This window comes from Capricornis sumatraensis, chromosome 19 (genome assembly GCF_032405125.1).
Source record: "Capricornis sumatraensis isolate serow.1 chromosome 19, serow.2, whole genome shotgun sequence".
NCBI lineage: Eukaryota > Metazoa > Chordata > Mammalia > Artiodactyla > Bovidae > Capricornis > Capricornis sumatraensis.
The window spans coordinates 51,338,823-51,366,489 of record NC_091087.1 but is presented as its reverse complement, the minus strand read 5'-3'; the positions used below and the strand labels follow the sequence as shown (position 1 = coordinate 51,366,489).

Sequence of the window (27,667 nt, the reverse complement as noted above, 5' to 3'; positions counted from 1 at the left end):
GTAGGCATGCAACTGCTTCCATTTTGCTTGCCTTTAAAATACTCAGGACGTCGTAGAGTAGGCGTAACAGCATAGAGATCATACTGCTAACCATCATTATCTTAACAGTCTAGATGTGCTGAAACTATAGACAGAACGCAGTCAACTTTCCTTGCAGACAACCGATGGTTAACCATGTTGCTGTAGTTAGTCTTTTCACTGAGAGTACTGTCTCATACATTTTGCTAACTTGTCTAAACTTGGATACAGTACTGTGAGCTTGCACCCATTCAATGGGCAGCAAAATCTCTGGTTCTGGCTGAATTCCCTCCCAAGCATGACTCAGGTATGTTACTCCTGACAGTGGTCCTACGGCTAGGAGTTGATTGTTAGAAGGAAACAGACCACTGGAGACAGAAGGGAAATTCTATGTTAAAGCGAGGAACACGACAGGGAAAGTGGCCTGTGAGGTTAAGTGAGAGAACGCAGGCTATTAGAGGCATGTATGTTATAGTTTTATTTTAGTCAAACAGAGAAAATCCCACCACATAACTATATATGTCTACATATTTACAGCAACAAAATCTAGAAGGATATCCCGTGTATAAGAACAGTGGTTATTTTGGGGTAGGGGTAGGTAGGTCTTTATTCTTTGTTGTCTGCATTCTTGGAACTTTTTCACAATGGGCATGAATTTTATAACTGGAAAAATATCAAGGTATTTTAATAAGAAAAAGGAGGAAGTAAAACACAACAATTTGATGGCCCGACCTAAGGAATAGAAACTCTTTGCTTTCCAAACGGAGATTTTTCAAGTACCTCCAGGATTTCTTTAAAGAGCTGCTTTTCTGTTTATTAAGCATATAAAATATGTGACACTGAAATTTATTTTTTTAAAAAAGGATAAGGTTCATAATGCCAGGATTATAGCTAATTGTTAAGAGTGATGAAAAGATACAAACAGAATTACAAAAGCAGACTGAGCCATGTAAGCCTCATGTTCCGGAAGTTCTTCCCAGCCCCCCTCCACCCCCACTACCCCAAACCCCACAGGAGCAGAGGAAAGGCTGTGGACAGGACAGAGCAAGCCCTTCAGGATTGCTTGGATGAAGCCTTAAAGAGGCACCCTAGAACTTTTTAAAGTAGACACTTATTTCTCTTCTGCCTGCCTTAAAATTTCCCTAAAAGAAATATCATATTTATAGCATATTAAACTATTAATGAATGTGCATACATATAAAATATTTATTTTTGTTTGCTGTCCCATCAACAGATTTTTTTTTTATCCTCATTATCTTGAGATTACTTTAAGACAAGACAATCACAGGACTGGCAGTTCAAAGAAATAGAATTCCTATTATGGCACAGGATCACTGCCTCTTAGGCTGGTTTAGTCACTTATTTCCTTTTTATTATAATGCCAAATGTTATTTAGATTTCAGTCACTTAGTAATGCTACACTGAACACATCAGGGCTCCTGAAAAATTCCATACCTACTAGTCCCTTCATTTTCATAATCACCACATATTGATATCCATTTTCCAACCAAATTACACTACCGTTTAAGCAAGAATCAGTGTTTTATCAGAGTTGAAAAGATTATGATGTAGTGAACAACAGTCTTCAAAAATGTTCTTTGGTGTTATTAAGAATTAGAAAATCTTGTTAAAATTCTTTCAGCTTTTAAGAAACATAAGCAGCTTTGGGATGTAGTGCCTGACATGGACTTTTAAAGTAATTCCCCTGGAGCAATGATCTGCGCTAGTGAAGATATTTGGTTAAAGGTAGCATCCTACACTGCCTTTCAGTATTTGAGCAGTCTATCTAATTGCCTTTTTAAGCCAAAGATTGCAAATAACCAACACTAGAGAATTTTAAAGCAAAGCCAGTTTAACATTCTCTAATGGTGAGAAATACACTTTTCAGCAAGGAAGAGACAGTTCCTATGAGATTGTTGCTAACAAGCCCAAGTTGTTAAGCAATGTGCAAAGCAGGGTTTTCCATTATATCTGTTAGGGTGGCTGGGAGTGGGGAGGGGAAGAAACCCAGGTAAATTTTCAGTTACACTTTAAGGATAACTGACAGAGTCACTTTAAAAGGAGTTAGTTATTTTTCTAATAGCCAGAATTAAAGGATGCTAAGTGAGACTGAAGGAGATCAGCCCTGGGATTTCTTTGGAGGGAATGATGCTGAAGCTGAAACTCCAGTACTTTGGCCACCTCATGCGAAGAGTTGACTCATTGGAAAAGAGTCTGATGCTGGGAGGGATTGGGGGCAGGACGAGAAGGGGACGACAGAGGATGAGATGGCTGGATGGCATCACAGACTCGATCGACGTGAGTTTGAGTGAACTCCGGGAGCTGGTGATGGACAGGGAGGCCTGGTGTGCTGCGATTCATGGGGTCGCAAAGAGTCGGTCACGACTGAGCTACTGAACTGAACTAAGTGAGACTGAAGCACATCCTAGTGCTTCAGCAGGCATGGGTTTATCAGAGTTTTCATATTTAATCTTAAACCAGTTTGATTTGACTCTAATTTTGGATTTCCTAGTAGAATTGGTTTATAGGCTGTGGATTTTTTTTTTTTTTCCTTCTCTTTTAAGGGACAAGTCACCCTTAACATGTGTTTAGGGAAGACATCAAGTTTAATATGAATCAACAGTGGGATCTGGCTGCCAAAAGGACCTACATCAACCCTGGACTGAATAAACAGTACAGTAGCCTAAACTGAGAAAGGGGACAGTACCTTTGCTTTGTACTGGTCACAATACATCTAGAGGCTTCACTCAGCTCTCAGAACCCTGTTTTTAGAGGGCCACCAACTAATGGAAGCACAGCCAGGAGGATGGCTAGGATGGTGAGGTCTTAGTACCACGCCATTAAATAATGCTTGCATAATGAGGGCAGTTTGACTTGAAAAGGAGTAGGAAGGAGGGAGGAAGAATTTGGTGAACCTGACTTTGTATATTTGAGAGGCTCTGAAGGGGAGGAAGGTGTCAATCTGAAATGTCCCAGAGGGCAGACGTGGGGTGGGTGGGGGCAGGGTAGGAGAATTGGAGCAAAGTAGGAGAAGGCAATGGCACCCACTCCAGCACTCTTGCCTGGAAAATCCCATGGATGGAGGAGCCTGGTGGGCTGCAGTCCATGGGGTCGCTAGGAGTCGGACACGACTGAGCGACTTCCCTTTCACTTTTCACTTTCATGCATTGGAGAAGGACATGGCAACCCACTCCAGCACTCTTGCCTGGAAAATCCCAGGGACGGGGGAGCCTGGTGGGCTGCTGTCTATGGGGTCGCACAGAGTCGGACACGACTGAAGTGACTTAGCAGCAGCAGCAGCAGGTTGGCTCCATATTAGGAATAACTTTCTATCAGAGCTGCTCACCCATGGAGTGGGAAGCCTTGTATGTTCCATAGATTCTTGTTAGGAATGAGTTTCAGCAGAGATTAGAAGAGCATCTGTTGGTTTTGCTGGAAAGGATGGTTGCATAACTTGGAGGTTGGATTAAAGGACTGTTGAAGACTCTTGTTAACTTGAGGCTTTGTGATTCAGGGAAACGAAGCCCACTTTTTCAAGGTCTTTGTTCATACTGAGGTTTATAAACTTGATTTCTTACATACTGAATGTTTTAAGAGTCATGATCAACCCTGGTTTCCCAGTGTAATTCCAGAATGGAGTAGAAAACTATTTTCATGTACTGCTTCTCAAATATACCCAGATATGAACATTCTAAGGACTGAAAAGCAGGCCCACTGATCTCACTGACATTGTCTACAGTGAAATCAGTGAGGTATGGGACAAGAGTATATGACTCCCTTGACCTCTGGAACAAAATTATTTTTATCTTTAAATGGTAAGGAGCAGTCTTAAATACTCTTTTCTCATGGATGGGACTCACTGGAGAAGGAATGATCCCCACTCAAAAGCTAGAAAATAATGCCCTAGAAGCTTCAGTTAACTTAAATGGGGAAACACACATTGATTCTAGAAGGACTTAACATATTTCCCAAAGAGGTAAACATATATTTTCCCTTCTGTGTGAGCAAACATGCTGTGATTATTTCTAAGCAGATCAAATTATTTTCTTGGAAATGTGTAGAGTTATTTTAAGGTTAATCCAAAGGTAGGGTTTTTTTTTTTTTTCTGTTTTCCTTTTTCTCTTTCACAAAATGCTTTTGTTTTGTGAATCTGTTTTAAAACAACATATCAAGCAAAGCACAAACATCTTTAGAGGGCAAAAATAATTTCCCAAGTAAGCAAATAAAACTTTGCACTTCAAATCAGGCCTTGATTCATTAAAAATCTTAAACTTCTCATGAGAAAAATTAACATTTAAACCACTGCTGCTTGGCCAAGCACTCCACCACACAAGAATATGAAATATCTCCTCTAAAAAAGTACAAAAAGGACAAAACCACAAATGTGGAACTTCAATTAATTTAAAGCCCCAATCAGCAAAGAATAAATCCTTCGCAGATCTAATTACCAGCGCTCTCGGAAGACCCAGGCCGACCAGCCAATCTTCCCCGTGTTTGAACAGCTTGATGAACTAGGGGACTGATGGATATCAAGTCATTTTGTTTAATTTATAAATGGATTTTCCCCTAATACTTAAATTATCATCAGTACAACACAATGAAAATGGGAACATTCTGAATGCAAAGTCTATAAGAGTCCTGGAAGGAATCCCAATGAGGAATGTCACCTCTGTTCATTCCTCTATACAATTGATCTAATTAAATACTGAGGGTGGAAAGGCAGTTTAAAATGTAGCCATTTCTGTTTTCTTTTTAGCCTTAATTTATCTGTTCACATCTTTCAAGTACCTTCTGATGTTTAAAAAAAAAAGAAAAAGAAACTGAGATTTCTGCAAGCCCCTAATACCTTTAATTCTCCACAAGCTAATATTCAAAAGTCTTTGCCATCGATTTTGCTGAATAATAAATAAATGCATTACATTTAGCCATGGTAACAATGAAAGGCAGAGGGCTTTCCAAATCTGAACCTTTTCCCTCCATTAATTTGAAAAAGAATCTAAAGGAACTGGTACCTTCTGTGCATTTTGTTCACCTGAAATTAGATCTCTGGATTATACTTATTAAAATGTCTTCTTATTTTCAAATCTCTTCCTTACTTAATTACCGCCCAGGACAGAAAGCTGCATGGAATTGTTAAATACCATTAGACCTATTTGTAGTCTCTTCACACTGGCAACTTGAGTGCAATCATTGGCAAAGGTCCTGCCCACCAACCCTCATGTTGGGATTGCAAGTCCCACCTGGCTCGGGGGTCTCCGACTGGGAGGAGGAAGATGCTGAGCTGGCTCCATCTTCAGTGGTACCCTGTGAGAGGAGACCCCGCCCAGGCGGGAGCTTCATGCCCAGCTGCTCTGCCATCTCCACGTGGTCCCCGGGGTGGACATAGTCAAAGACACTGCTGCCTGTCAGCTCCACCTAGAGGGGAAGCGGAAGAGAGGAGAAGAAAGTTGTCACAGGCTTTTCATTTTCAAATCCAGCCCCCACTGCGATTCAGCTTCTGAGCAGGAAAGGAACTCTATGAAGCCTCCAGAAACGATTCTTGTCCTGAGTCTTCACCCTCACATGCTTAAGGATTCTTGAAATTGAAAGTTGTTGTTGTTATTGTTTTTTACCCCCACACATATTTATTTAGCATGTATAGCCCAGTTTTTTCTCATACACTGTTGTTTGCATAAAGCCAAAATATTCTGTGAAATGAGGATGAGTCTGCCTGAGTTCAGCTGTTTTACTCACGCACCACCAAATACTTGCGTGTTTGGTGTCAACCGGATGAGTGACTGAATTCCACTGTTTTCTTATTGAAAAGTTTGAGCTTTTTATAGAAACAGCCAGAAATAGCCAAAGAGGATTTTCCTTGAAGTACACAGAGTTCCAGGATGCATATTTATACACATTGGCTTATTTCTATGTACATTTAAATGGAAGAAGTGCTGCTTACAAATATATGCAAAGGCCTAATGTTTTCATTAAATATTGCTCATTAGCTCTGTAATCATATGGAGGATTTTCCATGCAAAAGAGGTCAGCTGGGGTCTGAAGCAGCCATTTTTTTCCTTCTGCTGTTATCAGCGTGTTTTGCCTTCCGTCTAATAAAATACATGGTACAAATCTCCTTGAGGGCTTTAAAGAAAAAGTTTTATTTTGTATACTCTTTGTAGGAGGCTGACATGAAAGGTAGAGAATGAATATCAAAGATTGGAAGAGGGCCAGCCTGGAATGGAAGCACCCTGCTCACTGTGCTGTCTAAGGGGGGGCAGAAGTCGCTGGTAAGGACTGGCCTTACCTCTGTACCCTTCTGATGCTATCACTCTTACTTCTTTCCAAGAATAGCAATAATGGTCCTAAAATGATGTAGCTGGTTATAGGTACTGTGACAGCAAGAGATGTGTTAGCAGCAGAACAAGAAAAAGCTCTTTCCTGGGTCACTAATGGCTTTCCCATTCCTCTGGAGTTTAATGGTCTCAGGCCAGCTATGATGCACCACAGAAACTGCCAGAAGTTCAGACTGTCGCTAGTTTCTTGGTGGATGTTTACCTAGACTGTTTCCTACCTCAACTCGCCTTTCCTGGATCATTTGCAGCATCCTTCCAAATTCCCTGAGTGCCTGCCCTCTTTTTCCTGCCGAAAAGGAAGACTGTGCTGGTGGTGGGCATATTGTCACAGAGAGCGGAATGTTCAGAGCAATTACTATCCCCAGAACTCCAAGCCCTGGTAAAATGATCACATCGAACTCCCAGACACCATCTGATTAAAATCTTAACAGTCGACACATCTTCAACATCTATCAACTAACAGAAGTAGAGCCAGAAAAATGGGAGGCTAAATTCAGTTTGGTTAATAGCTATTCCTGAAACAGGCGCGTATAACTTTTACCGAAAATGAGGTACTTTCTCTTTGCTATTAAATTACACTCTCCTGTATTACCCGACTCCTGACTCTATCATTTTACAATAACGATTCCCTCCATTTTGATACTGTTACAGAGCATAAATCAGGATTCATAAGTGAGCGGTTCCTACCCTCTGGGAGGGAGGGATTACATGGAAATAATCCCTTTAATGTGCGCCTTGCCTCTAAGCATTTCACACAGCAATAAATGGGTAAACTGACTTTGAGCAATTAAGAAATTAAATGAAACTAATAAAATGTGTGCTTTAATATTTCTTGATGGTGATTTTGTTTGGGGATTAGCGAGTTCGAGGAAGTCACTCTCATTTTGCGTGGCGTCCAATCGCAGCACTTGAATAACTATTTCTGTCACTTTTCTCAAACTCTGATTCCTTAATACCGCAGTGTGCCTGTTGGCATAGACCAGATTGTGATAAGATGACAACACAGGTGGGAGATGTAATGGATTTTTTTTAGGGGCGCTGGGTCTTGAATATTCATGGGAGCCAGTCATATGGTGAGGAAGCACAGCCCGCTGTCTCCACAGCGTGGTTTACTTAGACATGGAGTTGCTTTCTTTCCGCAAAATGATGTCCCGAGCATAGCACATCCAGAGCCAGACTGAGTCACAGTGGGTAGTGGTCCGTTATGACACAGGGAAGACTCTCCTTCGGTTTCTCGAGGTCTGTGACAGGGTCACATTCTCAGTGCCAGTCCCTCCATCCTATATGATGCTTTGGGGTATCTTGGTAGAGAAGTCTGACCCTGTCATAGTCTTCATGAATGGACAGTGATAAAGGCCACACAGTATAGAGGAAAGCATAAAATAGCTGGAGTTATTGACTTGGAGATCAGAATCTTTTCCTCCTCTGCTGTGTGACCTCAGACAACTCACTTAACCTCTCTGAGCTTCAGTTTCCTATTCTGCAAGTGGCAGTCTTGCTGCTCTGCAGGACTCTGGGGAAAGGGAAGTACCACTCACATTGTATTCCACACGGATGGCACCACTGTGGAATGGTGCAACACAGTGGCCTGAGCTCTGGGATGGAAACAAGACTTACATTACCTGCCTCACAGCCTAAGTTCGAAAATCCGATGAAACCACGCAGAGGAAATTGCCCTGTGGGATAAATAAGCACTACCAAATGCCTGCTCTTGTTGCTGCTGTTTGGTGGATAAGAATGGATGGCAGGCACATATATTCCTGTGCAGCTGTGATGAGGAATTGTTTAGGGTTTGCGTGGTCACTTTGGAACATCTCTATTCAGCAGAGGGTACAGACAGTGTGCTCTGAGCCTCGACTATAGCAATAACAATGTTAGCAACTACCTACCACTACATGCGTGTACCTTTCATACTTTCTCTGACTAATTCTCATAACAATCTGTTGAACTGGTATGATGGTTCCTATTTTACAGAAGAAGAATTAGAATACACAAAAGGCCAGTCATTGGTTAAAGGCGGCTTGACTCAACCTATCACTTCTCTGGTAGCACCTCTGCAGTCAGAGTGGCTGAGCAGGGACAACTGAGCTCCTCTGTCCTGTAGCCTTTTATTTAGGAGAGAACACTTTTGTTCAGGGGAAAACACTGGGTGCCGTGGAGGGAGGAGGCTGAGAGCAAACAGACTGGCAATCCCCTGGGCTAAGGATGCTCTGCCATTGGACTCTTGGGCCAAAAAAGAAGGCATGAAAGCAGGTGTACTAAACTGAAGTAGACGTGGGGATAGACGGAGTCTACTTATATATAGGCCTTGAGTCATCATTATCATCACATCTGTCTATCACTTTCAACATTTCTCATAGTGTTTTCACTTCACTTAATTAGATGTTAGGGCTGGAAGAGACCTGAAAGACATCTAAATCTACTGATACCTCCCTTATTTAATAGGGGAAAACTTCCCAGTTTTGAGAAGTTGAAATGCTTATTCAAGTTTACCCAGGTGTTTAGTGGGCAGGCTATATAAACCCTTACTGGCTCATTCATTTTTTTTTTTTTATTTAAACTAAACCCTGTGTGACTTGTTACTCTCTCTTACGAAGATTGCCTTGGTAAGATGGACTTGGAACTCACCTGCCACTAAATTATGTGCCTCAAAATAGACTGCAGAAACTAAGACTAGGGATTTTTTACTTGATGAGCAGATGTTACTTTGTTGTGTGCTTGAAGCAGAAAAAAATTAACAGGGCTTCTATCCTATATTACTATAGTTAGGTACTCCAGATTTCCAGTTACCAACTCTTCAAAATTTTTGCCCACTGACAACTGGGACTAGTGTCTTATACATAGTAGGTCAATCACAAATGTTTGCTGAATGAATAAAAGATGGATATTTAGGCTTTAAAAATTTGCTATATTTGTGCTTGATTTGGACAAGTTTAGGTTGGTTCCTTTTATTATTTCTAGTATTATTATTATAACATTTTCTATTCTAAAGTGAATTACAATATAGCATCTGAATATACTCTTTCCCTCCAAATTTTTGCCATACATATTGAGACCTATAACTTTTTCTGTAGAAGTCAACTGAGTTTAGCTAAAGATAGGATTTTTTTCTTTACATTAAAAACAAATTATTGGAGGGTAATTGCTTTACAATGTGTTGGTTTCTGCTGCACAACAATGTGAATCAGACATAACTATATATCTCCTCTCCCTCTTGAGTGTCCCTCCAACTCCCTCCATCCCACCCCGTCTAGGTCATTACAGAGCGCCATGCTGGGCTCCCTTAAAGTAGCTTCCCACTAGCTGTGTATTTTACAGATAGTAGCATGTATATGGGCTTCCCTGGTGGCTCAGTGGTAAGGAATCTGCCTGCAGTGCAGGAGACATGGGTTTGATCCCTGGGTTGGGAAGATCCCCTGGAGGAGGGCATGGCAATCCACTCCAGTTTTCTTGCCCAGAGAATCCCATAGACAGAGGACCCTGGCAGGCTACAGTCCATGGGGTCGCAAAGAGTTGGACACGACTGAAATGACTTAGCACACATGCGGTATGTATGTCAATGCTACTTTCCCAATTCATCCCATCCTCTCCTTCACCAGCTGTGACCATGAGTTCATTTCCTATGTCTGAATCCCCATTCCTTCCCTATAGATAGGCTCATCAGTACTGTTTTTCTAGATTCCATATATGTACTTTAATATACTATATTTGTTTTTCTTTTTCTGACTTATGATGATAGGATTTTATAAGTGCTGAGAAAGAGCAGGTTTCAAGGAACTTTGAAAGATAATAAGGTCATCTTTTATAATTTTTTCCCCTGTCTATGACAGAACTGTGGTCAGTTGGCTAGTTCATTTGTTCCTTATCTGACTTTTCACAAACTTTCATAAAAATTATTATTTCTTAATTATCTCTTCAAATCACCGATAGTAGAAATTGAGAAATTCCACTTTAAACTGGTTATTGGTCCTATCTTTGATCTATATTCTGACCTACATAATGGAATGGTATAGCATTTTCCCCAAAATACTGTGTTCTTCTGGTTGGTACAAACGTGAGAACCTCTTCATTTTATAGTAAATTCAGTCATTTTATATGGTAATATAAAAAAATGAGCAAACATATTCTGTTTACTAAACTTAAGGCACAGATCCATGCAAAATGGAATTGTTGCCCTAGCACAAGAAGAGAATTTGCTCACTTGGTCCACCTAGCTGAGTGACTCTAAAATAAAAATTCCTCTCCCTGTTTGCTTAGTGTGTTAGAAGACAGCTGAGATTGTATATGGGGTTGGAGATAGGTGATGAGTAATAAGCAGTCATATCCAGAAACAGCTCTGTTGCAACTCCTTTCTCTCTGCCTTTCCCCACTCAAAGCTACCAAAGTTCCTCCAGGATAAGCCATAGCTACTAGCGCCATCACACACAAGGGTATAATCAAGCTAAACCACCTGGCCTTCCTCAAATTTGTTTCACATTCTATTAGCTTGCATGCAGTTTGCACACTAGACACAGTTGATTTGGTACCTCTGAAGTTTCCTGGAAAAAAAAAAAAGTAAATATATTATACAGTGGTTTGTGTTGACTTTTCCAGGTCGGGTCATTGTCCCCCTGCTGGTGGATAGGATAGGGGACTAATTTGTCTTTTTCCTGCATCAAGCGAGCAAGTCAATAGCCTTTGCCTGGCCCCCTGGGGTGAGCAAATACTTTTTAACTACAGCAATGTACCAACAGTGCAAATCAGTGAATTCATAACTCCTTTGATTGAAAGGGTTTGCCACAAATGAGGAGCAGGCAGCAATTCTGCTAGTCATCTTCATACTGGAATAACTTAAGAGGATAGGTACTTTGATAAAGCAAGATGATAAAACTGATTTCTTTCTTTCAATATATTTCAGTCTTAGGAATCATACAAAGTTCATTCTTAGCATGTAAAAAAGGTCATCAAATCTGCCGTTTAAGGTGGAATTTCTTAGATCATTTGGAAGATGATACTTTTTGGGGGTAGATTTCTTGAGGGCATTAAGATTACTGAGGGGACTCACGGGTACTACTGGTTAAGCCCTTTATCAGGAGTCCTTTTGCAGCCAGGCCTGTTTCCACAGAGGACACCTGCTGTATTTGGATAGAAGGCCATGCCTGAGAGGGGACTGTGTTAGTGGCAAGTGGTTTGGAAACATAACTGCCAGGAGACTCTGAGATCATGGTTAGAAAATCCTGACCCAGGACAAGATAGGAATTCTATCTCGCCTCAGCAAATTAGGATTTGTAGGGCTTCTTTTTTTTGGGGGGGTCACATTTATATTATTGAGAGATAAAGTGATAAAAGAATAAAATATAATAAGATGTGATAGCTTGATTAGCATAGGTTTTCTTAGGATTTACTGGTATCTTAATGCCATCTTCATAACTTCTTACGTGTTGCAGAAACTCTACTGAATATTTATGAACTGTTTTGACAGAAACTTGATGTTCTTTACAGCTCTGTCTCATTCTATGTATTTGCTGACTTATCTGAAGAAAAACACATAAAAGCATTGGGTCTGTTACAGAAATACGTGTATAAATTAGTAGAACAAGAAGAAAGAAAGATTCTATATCAGAACGATGAGGCAGAATGAAAAATTCTTCCAGTGTCATCAAATAAGAAATGAATCCACTCTCTGCTCACAGATATGTTAACAGACCCTTCCCTTAGAAGAATCTGAGCTAAAAGATACCATACCATGTGTTTATTTTATCTTCAGAAATAAACATTTCAACTCCTGTGGGACTCAGTGAGGCCAAGTTCTTTTTCTTTTTTTCTATGTTTCTATATTGTATTTTCTATAACCCTTGGAGTGCCTGACCTGAGAATTTGCAGCCACAGTATCCAAAGAGAATACTGGATAACCAGTTCTGAACTTTGATTAACAAGTGTCAGAAGATACTTTGAGTGGACTTAGTTCTCAGAGAGGAAATGGGAAAAGGCAGGCTGTTGAAGAAATGCAACAAAAGAAGAAATAAAGAACAAAAGGCAGGTACAGATTCAAATGTATGTTACTTGGAACAGCTCTGCGTCCATGGCGATCACTACCGATAGCTAAATAGATCAGGCAACAATCAACACCAATTGCTACATTTTCAAGAGTGTTGGATGGGTCATTCCAGAGACTCGGAATCCAATCGAGTATATTTAAGTACTTCTAGAAGTATTCTATGTACAAAATAGATCCAGACTTTGAAGTATTCCCCACCCCTATTTTTTTTCTTTTCTGTTGAAGAAATAAATTATATGCTGAATTTCATTTTTTCTTGTAATCATGGTTCAGGTATTTCTCCATCACCTCACATTATGGAAGCACTAGTTTTAGAATAGTTTTAATATGTCAATATCCTTTTCCTTTCAATAAGAGACACCAGTTAAAAGAACTTAGAGAATGCTGTAATACCAAGGGGACATTACATTACATGCATGAATCCTGGGATTTGTGAAAGTGACTAAATCAAGAAATTGTAAAGCCTTGTTTTACAAGGTTCCTATAGTTCTGAAGTTTCAAAATGTCTGTAGGGGAGAAAAGGCCAACTTTATATTATTTATCACAGTGCTGGAAAGAAAAAAGGACGTAATTGGAGGTTACATCATTGTAAAAAGTGAAATAATGCCAAGAAAGAAGCATTAACCATCTTAAAAGTGACTGAAGTCAAATCTCCCCTCTCTGAAGATCAAATGAATAGTAAGATGTCACTTTCAAAGCTTCTTCATTATGTTGGTGGTAAAGAGAGCAATCAACATAAAATACTTGATATTAGCATAGTTAATCCATTATCCTCAAATTTTACATGGTTCAATATTTGTCGTTTAAATCTGGATACACACTGAGAGGCATGATATGCATAGCCAGACTTCAGTATCAATATATCTCAATTTTTGTTTGTTTTTGTTATCCTCAGAGTGAATTTTATCTACCTTTTTCTTTCTTTCTCTTTTCGGTCATGGGAGAAAGAAAAAGTAGAAAATGCTTTTAAATTTAAATTGAAATTTGAATCTTTCCCTGAGTCTGAACAGCCCTTTTATTTTAAAACAAGGTAAATGGATAAGGAAAGCAATAGTAATTACTGGGTTGACTTTTCCATTTGGTTTTTGAAAGATATACAGGTTATTTAATTTTTTTCTAGTTGCACTAAAATAATATGGTTTATATGACTAAAACTTTAAGATTGTCTAGAACACACAAATAATAATATACACAAGTAACAAGCATAAAATATACACAGCATGTGTTAGTCACTCAGTCATGTCTGATTCTTTGTTAACCCCATAGATTGTGGCCTGCCAAGCTCCCCTGTCCATGGAGTTCTCCAGGCAAGAATACTGGAGTGGGTTGCCATTTTCTTCTCCAAATAAAACACACACAAATAATACAATTAATCATTCTTGATAGTTTTTAAAGGGGTTATCCTATGATACTTTGCCAACAAAGGTACATATAATCAAAGCTATGGTTTTTCCAGTAGTCATGTATGGATGTGAGAGTTGGACCATAAAGAGGAGTGAGCACTGAAGAACTGATGCTTTTGATCTGTGGTGTTGGAAAAGACTCTTCAGAGTTGTTAGGACTGCAAGAAGGTCAAGCCAGACAATCCTAAAAACAGTCAACCCTGAATATTCACTGGAAGGACTGATGCTGAAGCTGAAGCTCCAATACTTTGGCCACCTGATGTGAAGAGCCAACTCACTGGAAAAGACCCTGATGCTGGGAAAGATTGAGGGCAAGAGGAGAAGGGGACAACAGAGGATGAGATGGTTGGATGGCATCACCGACTCAATGGACATGAGTTTGAGCAAGCTCCAGGAGATGGTGATGGATAGAGAAGCCTGGTGTGCTGCAGTCCATGGGGTCCCAAAGAGTCAGACATGACTGAGCAACTGAACAAAAATCCTGTGATAGAAGATTAGTTACATCAACCATCAACAGGAGCTAAGTCACAAGGTTTAAGTGATGCCGTTGAGAGAAAAACAAAAATTAATATCATTTGAGAAAAGTTTAACAAACTTAATGCAGTCATACACCTCAAGAGAAATTTATATTTAAGAGAAAGTAAAAGAAGAATCGTGTTCAACTAGCATCTTGCTTTTTTCAGACTGAAGCATTATGTGCATGTCAGAGTTTCCATAAATGACTCTCCTCCTCCTTGTCACTGTGAGGGTCTTGAAAAATCTCACCCAAGAAAATCAAAAGCTGTACCAAAATATTTTAGCTACTGGAGAAAGTGCATGCTCGGCCCATGTCAAGAAATTAATTTTGGAGTTAATAAACCAATGAAGAAAACAAGGGGAAAATAAAATTCTCCATGCTGTGAGCAATTCCTGACCCTCCTAGAACCTTTCCTATTGATATGTTTTAGCACATCTTGGGAACTTCCTGAATGCCATGTGGGCACTGTGAGTCTAGTGTCTAGTTTATTCCTAGTGAATTACCATAAGCAAAAGGGCTAATGGACTTCTATCTTACTTTGGCTGTTATAACTACCAGCTGTGGTAGTGTTTGAGGTTCTTTTCTATGTAACAAGTCAATACTCTGAGCATTCTCTAAGTGCTATTTTAAAGGAATAAGTTAAATTCACAACTGTTTAATAACAGACAGAGAGTTAGTCTTGTTAGAGTAGGGAATGTAAATAGAACTGGCAAGTCGAGAAATGAGTCAAGAGACATGAGTTGTTCCAGAGGCTAAACTGTGGCACTGTGTTTAAGACACTGGAGTAGAGAGTCTGGGGGTGGTGGGAAGAGTAGACTGCTTTGAAAATTTGATCAATTCTATGCTCTGTTTCACCAAACAAATGGTATGATAACATATACATAATTTGGCATTTTATGTCGGGCGTTTCAGACACCCCAGCACTTAAACCATAGCTATTCGCTAGAGCTGTGTTGTCCAGTATCGTGGCCACGTGTGGCTATTGAATGACTCGTCACTGGAAGGGGCTAGTCTGAATTAGAAGGTTTTAGACTTGATACAATAAGTAAAATACAGCAACACATCTTATTAATTACATATTAAAATGATATTTAGAGTATATGGGAATAAATAAAATTATTATACTATTAAAATTAATCCCACTTGTTTGTGTTTACTTTTTAAAATGTGGCTACTAAATATTAGAAAATTTAAAATTACATGCATAGCTTGCAATCTATTTCTACTGGACAGTGCTGCTCTAGAACCACCGAATTCCTGGAGTAGCAGAAGAAGTAGTGGCAGGATATCAAAGATGATATTAGAGGAGAGAGATGCAAGGAAAAAGAAAAACAGAAATAGAGGGATGGCGTTAGAATAAAAGGACCAAACTTTTAGATTTAATCTACGACTTAAAAGACTTTGATCAACCAAATATTTATCGATCATTTGCACTCTGTACATTTTGAATAGTACCACTGGTGTGGATGGGTCCAGAGGTGGCTGGGAGCCTGAGGTGTCTGAGAAAACAACTCCCATGCTGACTCCACATGGATAGAATGAGAAGGGACAGGGACTTTGCTGAGAAGATGGGGGCAATCTGAGGCACAACAGGGTTCTAACTACACTGGAGCTTACGGGGCAGAGATGGTGTGCTACACTACTCGCGGGTTAAACCTAGGATGGTGAAGTCTCAATAAGCTCTTAAGTGATTTATTTTGACCCTAAGGAGGTGGATTTATGCTAGTGTTCATTAAATATATATATTATTAATTGGGCTGCACCAAGTGTTAGTTGCAGCATGTGGGATCTAATTCCTTGACCAGGGATCAAACCTGGGCCCCTTGTATTGGGAATGTGGAGTCTTAACCACTGGTCCATAAGGGTAGTCTCTAAATATTTTAAAATACTTTTAAAATACTGAAGAACAGTTTCAATAAATCGCTTATAAGAAAAGTCCTATCTTGTTTTTCTTCTCAGGTCTGCATCTCAGAGACTGTTTTTTCCCATAGATGTAGGCTGAGATAACTGCCACACTTTAAATTAACTTCTTGCCCCACATATTGAAGCCCTGGGTCTAAGATTCTCATCTCATTTGGATGGTTTTTTGTTTCCCATGGGTGAGCACAAAACCCATGGTACAAACTGCAATTTTTAATCTAGCTTTCGCTTTCTCCAAAGAGACTTTAGTAGGTTGGTTTTCTTTGTACATGATCTTGCATCCAGCAACAGAGGCGTTACCCAGCTTCTCTTTCTAGGACGGGCAGAAAGGACTCAAGATGAGGATCAGCTAGGCTAAAGCTGGGCAACCACAAAACCCCAACACCACAGATGTCCCATGCACGTTTTCACGTCATCTACTGATAGCCCAGTAACTGCAAGACTCTTTCAAAGTCTTGCTCTAGGTTGTGACTCAACAGCCAGTTATGATAAACATGACTTTCAGATGAGAGGCATTGGTACATTGGAAATTAGCCCAAGAAATCACCTGTGGTGTGGTGCTTTACTGATTTTAACTCAATTTGCCAATCCAGTGACAGGCTTTCCATATAGTCATCAAAACCTTCAATACCGTACCCCATCAGTTTTACCATACCCCATCAGTTTTGCTTTAAAAACCAACAGAAGAACAAAACCTATATCTTGGTTGAGAAAGGTTGGGGGTGGGTGGGAAGAGAGGGGCAAAAACTTATCAAAAGTAAAATTGGATTAAGAGTCAATCAAAGTCCAACTGTGAATTTATCATTTCAATGAATTTCAATGAATGGTTTAAAATCTGTTTGAAATCTATTTGGAAATGAATATGTAATAATATAGACATAGCTCTTTTTCAAAGCTAGTATTGTCAGATGTATTCTGAGCATTATAATTCATGAACAGAGTAGATGACTATTTGAAAAGTATTAAAATGAGCTGACTTCTCAATACAAGTGTCTTCACAATAAGTTTTTCTATTCTGGGCAATTCAGAAATGTAGACAATTGTGCTAGAAAAATAATATGTATTGTAATATTCATTGTACAGTAGTAGTGTAGTAAGTGGCAATTCTGGACATTACAAGAGACACAAGGATTATTTTCTGTGATTGCACAGAGAATACTTGGATTTCTTGTGAAGCTTTTGCATTGGAAATGAGATTCATCAGTCTGATCGGGGCAGGGTTAGAGCCCTTAGCAACATGCTTATTTTGTAGAAGGTCACTCAATAATAACTTCCTCTGCCCTCCAAGCTTATTAAGACTGACTGGCATATATTAATGAAAACACCTGATTCTCCAACCATAAAACCCAGACAAAGACTTTATTTTAATATTAAGGAAGGAACCCTTAATTAGCAGGGTTTCAAAAATGTCAGCTTCTTCTATTAGCTGTTCTGGCCCATCAAAGCCATAATCCCTACTGTCAAATTTCATCACATGATAGACAGTTTGCCGGCTGTCTTTTTTTTTTTAACTGATCATACTGACTGAAGCTTTAAAAATTTTTTATTTTGCCATCACATTTAACAACTCATTGTGCATTTGCCTGTTACACTCTTGATTTTACTGCTTTCAAAGAGTCTTAGCAGCACATGTCAGCTCAAAAGGTTGGCGGTGGGGGGACACTGCAGAAACACAAGTATTTCATGTCAATACATATGCATTCTTAGACGTGTAATTAAGGACTCCTGGAAGACCTGGGCTTGCTTATATTGATTGCCTTCCTGAGTATGTAAATGTGCCGTCCGGAAAATACAGACAAATAAAACAGTCTCATAGATAATTTCCCATTTTTGATGTGTCAAGGAGAAGGGGGCAAACTCTGAGGAAGACCCCCCCCAACCGATTTTTAAAATAAACATTTATCCCTATTAACCCTTAGCATACCTGACTGTTGCAAAGAATTCACTACAGCATCTATGGCTTTGCCTTGCCCTTCAGAAACAAGAAAAAAACCCCAGCAGGACAGAATAAATACATAGCTCTTAAAGTATTTGTGTTTTAATCTGATTCAAAACATTTGCTGTTGATTAAATCCTTTTGCAAACTGAAAATTTCATACTATCCATACCAAGAGGAAGACAAATACGAATGATAAAATAAGAACAAAGATGACTCAAGGATTTTGGGGGCAACTTTTGTGAGGACTCAACTGTGACTCTTTCTTTATCCGTGAAGAACATGAAAGCTTCAAGGGTAATCTTTTGGTGTTTAGGAATAAGTTATGACAGGTAAGAGCTGGAGAACCAACTGATGCAAATGGCTTTGACCTGGTAGACTTAACTGCTAGAGACTGGTAAGCTCTGAACCATTCTTTTCAGTGAGAATCAGGAATTCATCAGAGGATGCAATGTATTTTCTGAGTTCACCCTTTTGGCACCACTAAAGTCTTGGGCCAACTGCATCCCTTTCTGTTAGCACCCAGGCATTTATTTTCCCTCTTTTTACTTTCACATTTTTCCTCTTAGACTCTAGGACAGAAAGGCTATCCTTCTTGTAATTTTGCATATCCTTTGCTTCTCTCATCCATTTCTTCCATGGGGAACAACCCAACTCCTCTGAGCCCCAGGAGAGCTGCCTGGAAGGAGTTGGGGTGATCTCAAGCCCCCAGGCAAGATGCTCAGGTGTTCTCATTTAGTGCTGCTCACTTGGCCCCTTTATACCTGGGAGGAAGTCTTTGTGTTTCTACCATTGACCATCCCTTCCATTCTCTCAGGATTTACTGTATTGTCTTAACAATGCAACATACTCATGGACACAAAACAAAGCCAGGTAATCCCAACTGTAAGTCACTTATGAGTCTTTATTGCTCTCCAGTGATAATGTTTCCTACGATGAAATAAACATTGTGTAAGGCGTGTTTTTCTGGTTGAACTTGCAGCTAGCCCTTCCACACTATTTAATGGCTGAGGGTGACTGTGCACAAGTACTGTAAGTCTCTTGTTCTGATTTTAATTATACCACTTAGAAATGAAGTTTTGTTTTTAAGAGTGAGATGTCTGCTTTTTCTGCTGAACATTTAAAAAGGCACCTCCTAGGACAGCCTGACAAACAAAGGCCATTTCTTGGACTAGAAACATTTAATTAGATATTTGGGATAGGCGGGTCCAGTTTTATGGGTAAAAGTCCAGGCTAAGTGGGCTATATTCCAGAAGGGTTTCTATATTTACTTTTAGGTAATCCTAATGGAGAGAACTGGTTAAAAATGCAGACTCTAGAGGCAGATGACCTGGAATCCAAACTATAAGCCCTTTTTGAGCAAGTACTCTACTTTTTCCTTAACTACAAATAGTAAAGATAATAATGGTGACCCACATTACTGTTGTTAAAATTAAATAAGATAATACATGCAGCGTGCCAAACGAAGCACAGAGCATATATTTTGTGATCAGCGAATATAACTGTATATTTTTAAAAACGTGACTTTTATTAGAGTATAGTGCTTCACAATGTTGTGTTAGTTTCTGCTCTCTAGCAAAGTGAATCAGGTATACGTATACACATATCCCCTCTTTTTTGGATTTCCTTCCCATTTAGGTCACTATAGAGCACTGAGTAGAGTTCCCTGCACTATACCGTATGTTCTCATTAGCGATCTATTTTATACACAATATGAATGGTGTATATGTGTCAATTCTGATCTCCCAATTCCTCCACCCTGTCTTCAGTCTTGGTTATCCACACATTTGTTCTCTATGTCTGTGTCTCTATTTCTGCTTTGCAAATAAGATCACCTTTACCATTTGTCTAGATTTCACATATATGTGTTACTATGTAACATTTGTTTCACTTTCTGACCTACTTCACTCTGTATAACACACTCTAGGTAATTGTACATTAAGCCACTGGCTTGTAAGCTTTCTGAAGGCAGAAGCCATATGTGTCTAATTTACTGCTACAATCCCTGATAACTAGTAGGGGTTCTATACCTATTAATCAAATGAATGAATAAATGGGCAAGTGAATAAATGAATGCCATTATAATTTTACTGAGAAATGAGCTGATCCAGAAGGGCGTGATAACGGTTCAAGGTTCCAGAGTAATATGGTGGCTTGTTAATTATATTCATCCCTCCATTCATTATATTAATAGAAATACAAGTTTGGGCTATTCAATCTGATCTTCTAGAATTTACAATCAAAAGTGTAGCACAGCCACTATGATCTCAACAAAATCACTGGGTTTGATTCAGAAGCACAGTAATAAACTGCAGCACGTGGGGATGATTTTAAGTCTCATGTTAAACAGGAAGGTAGGTACCCTAGATCTTTCCGGGTTCACGGATCCTTTGAAACTTATGCGAAGTATGGTCTCCTTCCCCAACTTTTCCCTGACACAGGAGACAACTTGAAGGAATTCACAGATTTTTGGAGCCCACTCTGGACCCCAGGTGAAGAAGTTCCTGGGATTCCTCTGAGATATCACACTATTACTTTCCAGCTATAGCAGCTCATTGTGTGTTTTCATTGCTTTCGGTCTTTCAAAAAGGGTTAGCTTGAAAAACAGTATTTTATTGTTAAAAGTTGTGTGAAAACCACAGTCCTAGACTTGTTGCCAAACTGCAGTACTCAGGGGGTATATGAAAGCAGTTTTCAAACCAGAAGAAAAGGACAGAAAATAGGAGATACTATAATGTAAAAAGGCACAATAAGAACTACTGGTTTAGAGCATTAATTAGCCTGGGAAGCTAAAGTATATTTTTCTTACCCCCTCTGCTGTCACCACTGATTCTTGGAATGAGGGTAGACAAGTCACTGCACTTTTTTTCTCTCTCCATTTTTTTAACTTGTTATCTTTAAGAGACAGTCTTTGCTTCTTATGATGACAATAGAGGATGCTTTAGAAAACAGGGGCAAAATAATCTAAGTACATAAAAATTCCCTTCAGTTTGTACAATGTCTTATGTAAGAATGGAAGCCTCAGAGGTGAAAGAAATAGTAACAAAGGAGCTCATGCAAGGCTTGCTGCCCTTTTAGGCTGCGAAACAGAAGCAGTGTAGCTGGCATCCCAGAAGTGGATACCTAAGATTTGTAGCAACTTTGAGGGATATGCGCTTGGAGTAAGAGGTAGTATTAATAGCTGGTTGGAAAAGTCAGTATTTCACCTCCTGCAGTCAACTTGACATCCCTGATCTGGAATGGGGTGTTAGTCACTAACATGCAGGTTCCCCCGACTCTCCACTGTCAAGGAAATGCTATTATCTTTTTACATAATGCATATAATTAATGCTTGTGTATTTGGATAATTCTATGTGGAAAATGATTCTGTGGAGACCATACTTGCCATTAGCAGCCAGGTTAGTGTTGAATCACCAAGAACTGGGTCTAGGGAGGTATTAATGTGGAGATAGACGAAATATGTACTGACTTCCTCCTTCTTGCCCCTTTTTTCTTAAAACAATTTAATGTGTGCCACAGAAAAATAGTTTCTAACCAATTTTCATTTTCATTCTTAAAAATGGTATACTTGTAGAGGAAATGGAAATAAGTTTTTCCAGGAACTGAAGGAAACTAACACCCTTCTATTTGGCTATTTGTAGACCTTTTTTTAGAATGTAAACTTCTTGTAGAATGTAGGCTTCTATTTTTTATTAAATGTAGTTGATTTACAATGTTATGCTACTTTCTGTTATACAGCAAAGTGATTCAGGATATATATATGCTTGAAAAAGTTCTTTTCCATTATAGTTTATTACAGGATATTGAGTATAGTTTCTTGTGCTATACAGTAGGACTCTGTTGTGTATCCATTCTATATATAAGGGTTTGCGTCTGCTAATTCCAAACTCCCACTCCATCCCCGCCCCACTTGGCACCCAAAAGCCTGTTCTCTACGTCTGTGAGTCTGTTTCTGTTTTGTAGCGAGGGTCATTTGTGTCATATTTTAAATTCCACACATAAGTGATGTCATATGGTATTCGTCTTTCTCTTTCTGACTTTCTTCACTTGGTATAATTATCTCTAAGTCCATCCATGTTGCTGCAAATGGCATTATTTCATTCTTTATGACTGAGTACTACTCCATGGTATATATGTACCAAGTATTCTTTATTCACTCATCTGTTGATGGATGTTGAGATTTTCTTCCTTGTCTTGGCAGCTGAATAGAGCTGATATAACACTGAGGTGCGTGTGTGGTTTTGAATGATAGTTTTGTCTGGATATATGCCCAGAAGTGGGATTACTAGATCACAAGGGAAGTCTACTTTCAGTTCTCTGGGCAATCTCCATACTGTTTTCCACACTGGTTCACCAACTTGCATTCATTCCCACCAGCAGTGTGGGAGGGTTCCCTTTTCTTAGAATGCAGACTTCTTTATGTCTGGATGGTAGTAATATCTTATTCATTTTTAGAGTTCCCAAGATACCTAGCAGTGTGCTCCGTCAATATTTGTTGATTTGATTAAATGGATGATCTCCAAATGCTTTCTCTTCCATTGCCTCTCTCCTCCCTGGAATCCTGGGTTGTGATCGGTAGGTCAGCCTGCGCCCTGGGAGGCAGAACCCTGGGGGCTGCCACAGTCTCACAACCAGGGTGGGAAACTGGTCTGCCTCCCATGTCGGGGCTCCGCTTTGTTCGAGACACTGCTTTGACTGGAGGCAGAGTTGCATTCTGACTTTGGAAAGGGCAAGGTTTAAATCCCTGCTGTGTCAATTTCTGTGTGACTCTAAAGAGTTACTCAACCTTTTCTAGCCTCTATTTTCTCACCTGTAAAATGGAGATTTTATGGCTTACTCTTCGGGCTGTTGAGATGAATCATGTGCTTAGCCTATAATGAGCAGTTAATAAAAGGTAGCTATAATAAAAACAACAATACTTATTTTTACCCATCTGTACTCTTTGCCCTGAATCAGACTGGTAAGAGAAACCACTATTTGCCACACATTTAGTACAGTATTTGACAAATTATTTAGAAATTCCCCAAACTGCTAATCTTATGTTTTCAATGTATCTCAACTGCAATCTCCTTCAAGTACATCCAGTTGTGAAAACAGTCTGATTAAGCAGTGGGAATATGATATGCTTATTTTGGGCCTTATTAACATAGCAGTACAACTAGGGACAGAGCAGGGGTAGGGGCAGAACCATCCAGTGAGAACACCCTTGGCCTCAGAAGGTAGACTGTATTCTCGGGAAGGGGTCTCATAATTTATTCTTGCTGAGTGAAGGAAAAGAGGTAATATTTATTTTCAAACACCTAGAAAACTGGATGCAAAAGGCAGCTCTTTTATCCCAATCTGTGTTTTTGAGACCATGGGGTGAAATGTTGAGACTTGCTACCTTGGAGAGGCACAAGGAGGATTAAATAGGGACCCTTTGAAGCTTTGCGCTCTTCAAAAAAGGCAGCTACAGAAAAAGCAAAAGCCAGACAACAGTAACGAAGCAAAGAAACAAAATGGAAAAGGATTCCTCTGGTTTCCTGAGTCACCTACATCCTTTTCCAGGTTGTTAATGTCTCTGGTCCTACTGTGTTTGCACGGTTTCTAGTAATATAAACACAGCTCTTGCTCAATCACTGTGTTTTAGTCAGATCTTTGGATTTTCACATATTAAGACAAGAATATTGTAAGTGTGCTATTAAGTGTTTATATGGATTTCCTTCCACCGGTTGGCAGGAGGCACATCTACCTTTGTGCTTAGAAGATTTCACAAAGACACATGCACACTTAGATTTATCTGGGGAAAGCAAAAGAGTTGAGCTGACTTGCTATAAAACAGATAATGCAAAATGAAATAAAGGTATAGGAAAAACAGCTGTGTTCTTTTTTTATTTTATATTATTTTTTAAAGCTGAACTGGCTTCAGGATGTATTCGGGAAAATTCAGACCCAGACCTGAGATAAGAATACTTTGCAGACAGCCAGGAGACCTGGGTTCCAGGCTTAGCTCTGAGGTTAACTCACGGGTGTGTGTGTGTGTGTGTGTGTGTGTGTGTGTGTGTGTGTGTGTGTGTGTGTGTGTGTGTGTGTGTGTGTGTGTGTGTGTGTGTGTGTGTGTGTGTGTGTGTGTGTGTGTGTGTGTGTGTGTGTGTGTGTGTGTATTAATTCCCTCTAGGTTCTGTATGTCCATGTGTAGAAAGAAGTGACTGAATGAAAAAATAGTAGTCTATCATCTATTCTGCTTCTTTGAACTTTATTTTCCTCATCTCTGAAATGGAGTCTTTGTGTGGACCTTATAAAGTATTTTGTGGACTAAATAAGATTTCGTGTGTAAATCACCCATGGCATGTTGAGCAGAGCATGTGTCCTCAGAAAGTTCTAGTCTTCCTTTCTCCCATTTTAAGTTTCCTTCCATTTAGAACAACTTTAGGGTAATCTGAAATGTGTCATGCTCTTCATTAGCATAGTTATCAAATAAAGCTGTGATTGCAAGGGATACACCTGGTCTCCATCCCTGTAAGTGACTTGGCTCATGATTTTTAGAATCCAGGGTCAAACCGACTCTCATCTTTTCAGTGCTGAAAGAAGCCCCATATAAATCATTTGAAATATAAATATTTATTCATCAACAGTTGGCGAGTCAGCAGCATGGTGTGGTGTGTACACATTTTGATAGCAGATGGTTTGTATTTTTTAAGCTTAAAATAAAAACAAAGACAAAGGTACTGTCTAAGTACTGTCTAAAAGTTTAAATGCCCTTTTATTGTTGGAACATGGCTTCACTTAGAACTGTAAAGCCCAAATCTTCGGGAATTAAAAAACAAAAACCTAACCATCCCTTCTTTTTTTTTTTTTTTCACCATTAGGAAAGGTTATGACATGAAAGGTGTAGCTGGACTCCCAGAGGGAGAATGGACATTTGTCTAAAATGAAAAGAAGATTTTGACATTGGCAAATTCAGGGCCGATGTAGCAGAATTAACATGATGTCAATTTTTCTTTGTGTCTGTAACAGTTTCCTATTATCCTGATAAGTGGCTAGCCATTTCACTTCTTTTATTGATATAGCTGTGAAAAAGAATTAGATTTCAACACTTATGTAACTGAGATTAATTGATTGATTAGATTATTAATTAAATATTCCATTAAATTTTCTTTTGAAAAAAAAAAGTGGCATAGTATTGTGGATTCCCTAAGGTTTTTTTCCCCCCTAACCCATGGAAGAATAAACAAGGAAATGCATAACTAAACATTGTATCTTATCTTGTGAGAGATAATTAAGCAAGCAGATGCAGTGCTATGTAGAAAATTTACTCACTGTTGGCTGTCTTACAAGACTATACATATCCCGTGCAAGGTGAAGAGACTTATCTCCTTTGTGAACAAACGACAGAAATCAGTGAGCTGCTAGGAAAATTATTTGGGTATCGCACAGCTAGGCACATCTATGTCTACACAATAACCGCTTGTTTTAGTTGGGAATGAAATGGTTTACCTAAAACTTCCAATCGTGCAGTGTTTCAGGGATCTGTGGAAAAATAAAAACAGCAAGTGGCCTTTCAGGTAACCCATAATTAAAAGTAATTTTGAGCTGTCTTTTCAGGGAACCTACCCAGGGGAAGTGTTTGCTACCTGTTTGACCTTCACGATTGAGAGTCCTTGGCGGTGTCAACGACCCTCTGAACTGAATTCAAAACTAATCTCTGACAGAAAAAGAGAAACAGAATTCATGCAAATCATATTAATTCCAACATTTCCCCAGTGAGCTGGGTATAAACTACAGCCTAATTAAATATTTTTTAACGATGTGAGTAATTTTTGCCAAGGGGCGGATTCAGGGGAAAATTTAATATGAGATCACAAAAGCTGTTCCCAGCGTTGATTCTGTAAATTAATGACTATCTGCCTTATGATAAAAACATGCTGCCAAGAATGAAAATGAAGTCGGCAAAGCGTGCTCTATTTGTCTAACAACCAAATATATAGAATGCAAAACTTTAAAGGCAATGGGAAATTTCCACTGTGTTTGTGCGATAGATTCAGGATAAAGATGCACCATGCTGACAACCCAATAAGCAGCTTTCAGGCACTGTCAGCAATATGGGGCCATTTTTAGGTAGTCATTGTCAGGGTCCAAGGACATATTTTAAAGCAGCTAGTTAGTTAAACAATTGTATGCAACTCATTTCCAAAAGAGATTTGAGGTGGTTCACAGCAAGAGACACATGCCCTGCAACATGAAAGCCAAAAGGGAGGGTCAGAAATCCAGTGAGAGCAAGTACTCAATTATTTGGTACAAATGTTGCCAGCATTACCGCTCCATGGATTCCTTCCTCGGACTGACCATTTCCACACCCCATCATCTTGATCCTCAGGGCAGTTCATTCTGGAAAGCTGAATTGGACTGCTGTCCAAGGTCATGGGGGTGAAAAATGGTGGTGAATACAGCAATCAAGGGGATGAAGTCAACACAGCCCTGGGCAGCTTATTGCATCTAACTCTATAAATGGCAGTAGACAAAGGCTGGCCTGGTAGATAAGCCTATTCTTGTCTGCTGAGGACCAATCTGAGAAGGGAGCTTCTTCCCTTGTGTTCAAATTCCTGTTCTCAGGAAACAGTTTGACAAAAAAGCAACTTGGCATATGTTGCAGAAAAGCAAGGCATGGTGCCTGCATCTGAGCTAGGGAAGAGTCCCTAATCTCACTTCGCTTTGTGAGGGCAACCTGCTTCTAATGACGCCTGTAGTTAACACCCAGAAGTTGCCGGCGGTCCCCTGTGACGGATGACTTGGGCTCTGCTGGCCCCTGGTCATTAGGCCAGCCCATCACAAGGGTTTCAGGAGCTGTATTTATTTAAATTTCTGTCGGTGCCCAGCGATGGAGATTGAATTTACAGTCTTTCAATTAGAAGGTCATCTGTGCTAACTAGTACACCACTGCCTCATTATAATCATAAAATTAGTGAGAGAAGACTGGCATGAGTAATACGGAGATGCCAGTTTCGAAGGTGAATAGGTGCTACTTGCTGGGTTACAGCTGCAGGGACTGCAACTCCATATTCTCTGTCAGTAAATATTTCTGCATCCAGCAAAGAGGAGTCCTTGAAACCCGTTATGACAAACTACAAGGAATGGGAGATAATTTTATGAGAATACAGCCAAATACACTTAGTGACTGTATTTACTGAAAGATGTTTTTCCTATTCACACACAAATTTTCCTTGCAGATGAAACACGAATAAAAGTCTCATGAAGATCTCCAAAGCTTAGCTTTTGATCTTTAACCATTTTTTTTTTTTTGTCAAAAACGTGAGTTGATCAGTAATAAACAATTCAAAATGAGACAAATACGGCTTGGGGAGGGCTGAGACATAGGCTGTCTCGTGGCCGGCTGTCGGAAGAGGCTGCCATGACCAACCTCATCACTTTAAATTTTAAAATAACTGTTGTGAGGTGGATGTTGTCAGGTGGGGGTGGGGGGTGGGGGCGGGCTACTTAATTAGTATTCTTGTGTACTAGAAAAGT

The 27,667-nt window shown here is 39.5% G+C and overlaps 1 protein-coding gene across 2 annotated transcripts in view; it reads right to left on the bottom strand.

Annotated features, from left to right (window-relative positions):
• Window positions 1–27,667, bottom strand: part of NPAS3 (neuronal PAS domain protein 3) — a 956,265-nt gene that overhangs the window by 122,506 nt on the left and 806,092 nt on the right. For both annotated transcript variants that reach the window (XM_068991246.1, XM_068991247.1), the window contains one exon: window positions 5,259–5,433. In XM_068991246.1, coding sequence (XP_068847347.1) covers window positions 5,259–5,433 — 175 coding nt within the window. The remainder of the gene's footprint in view (window positions 1–5,258; window positions 5,434–27,667) is intronic.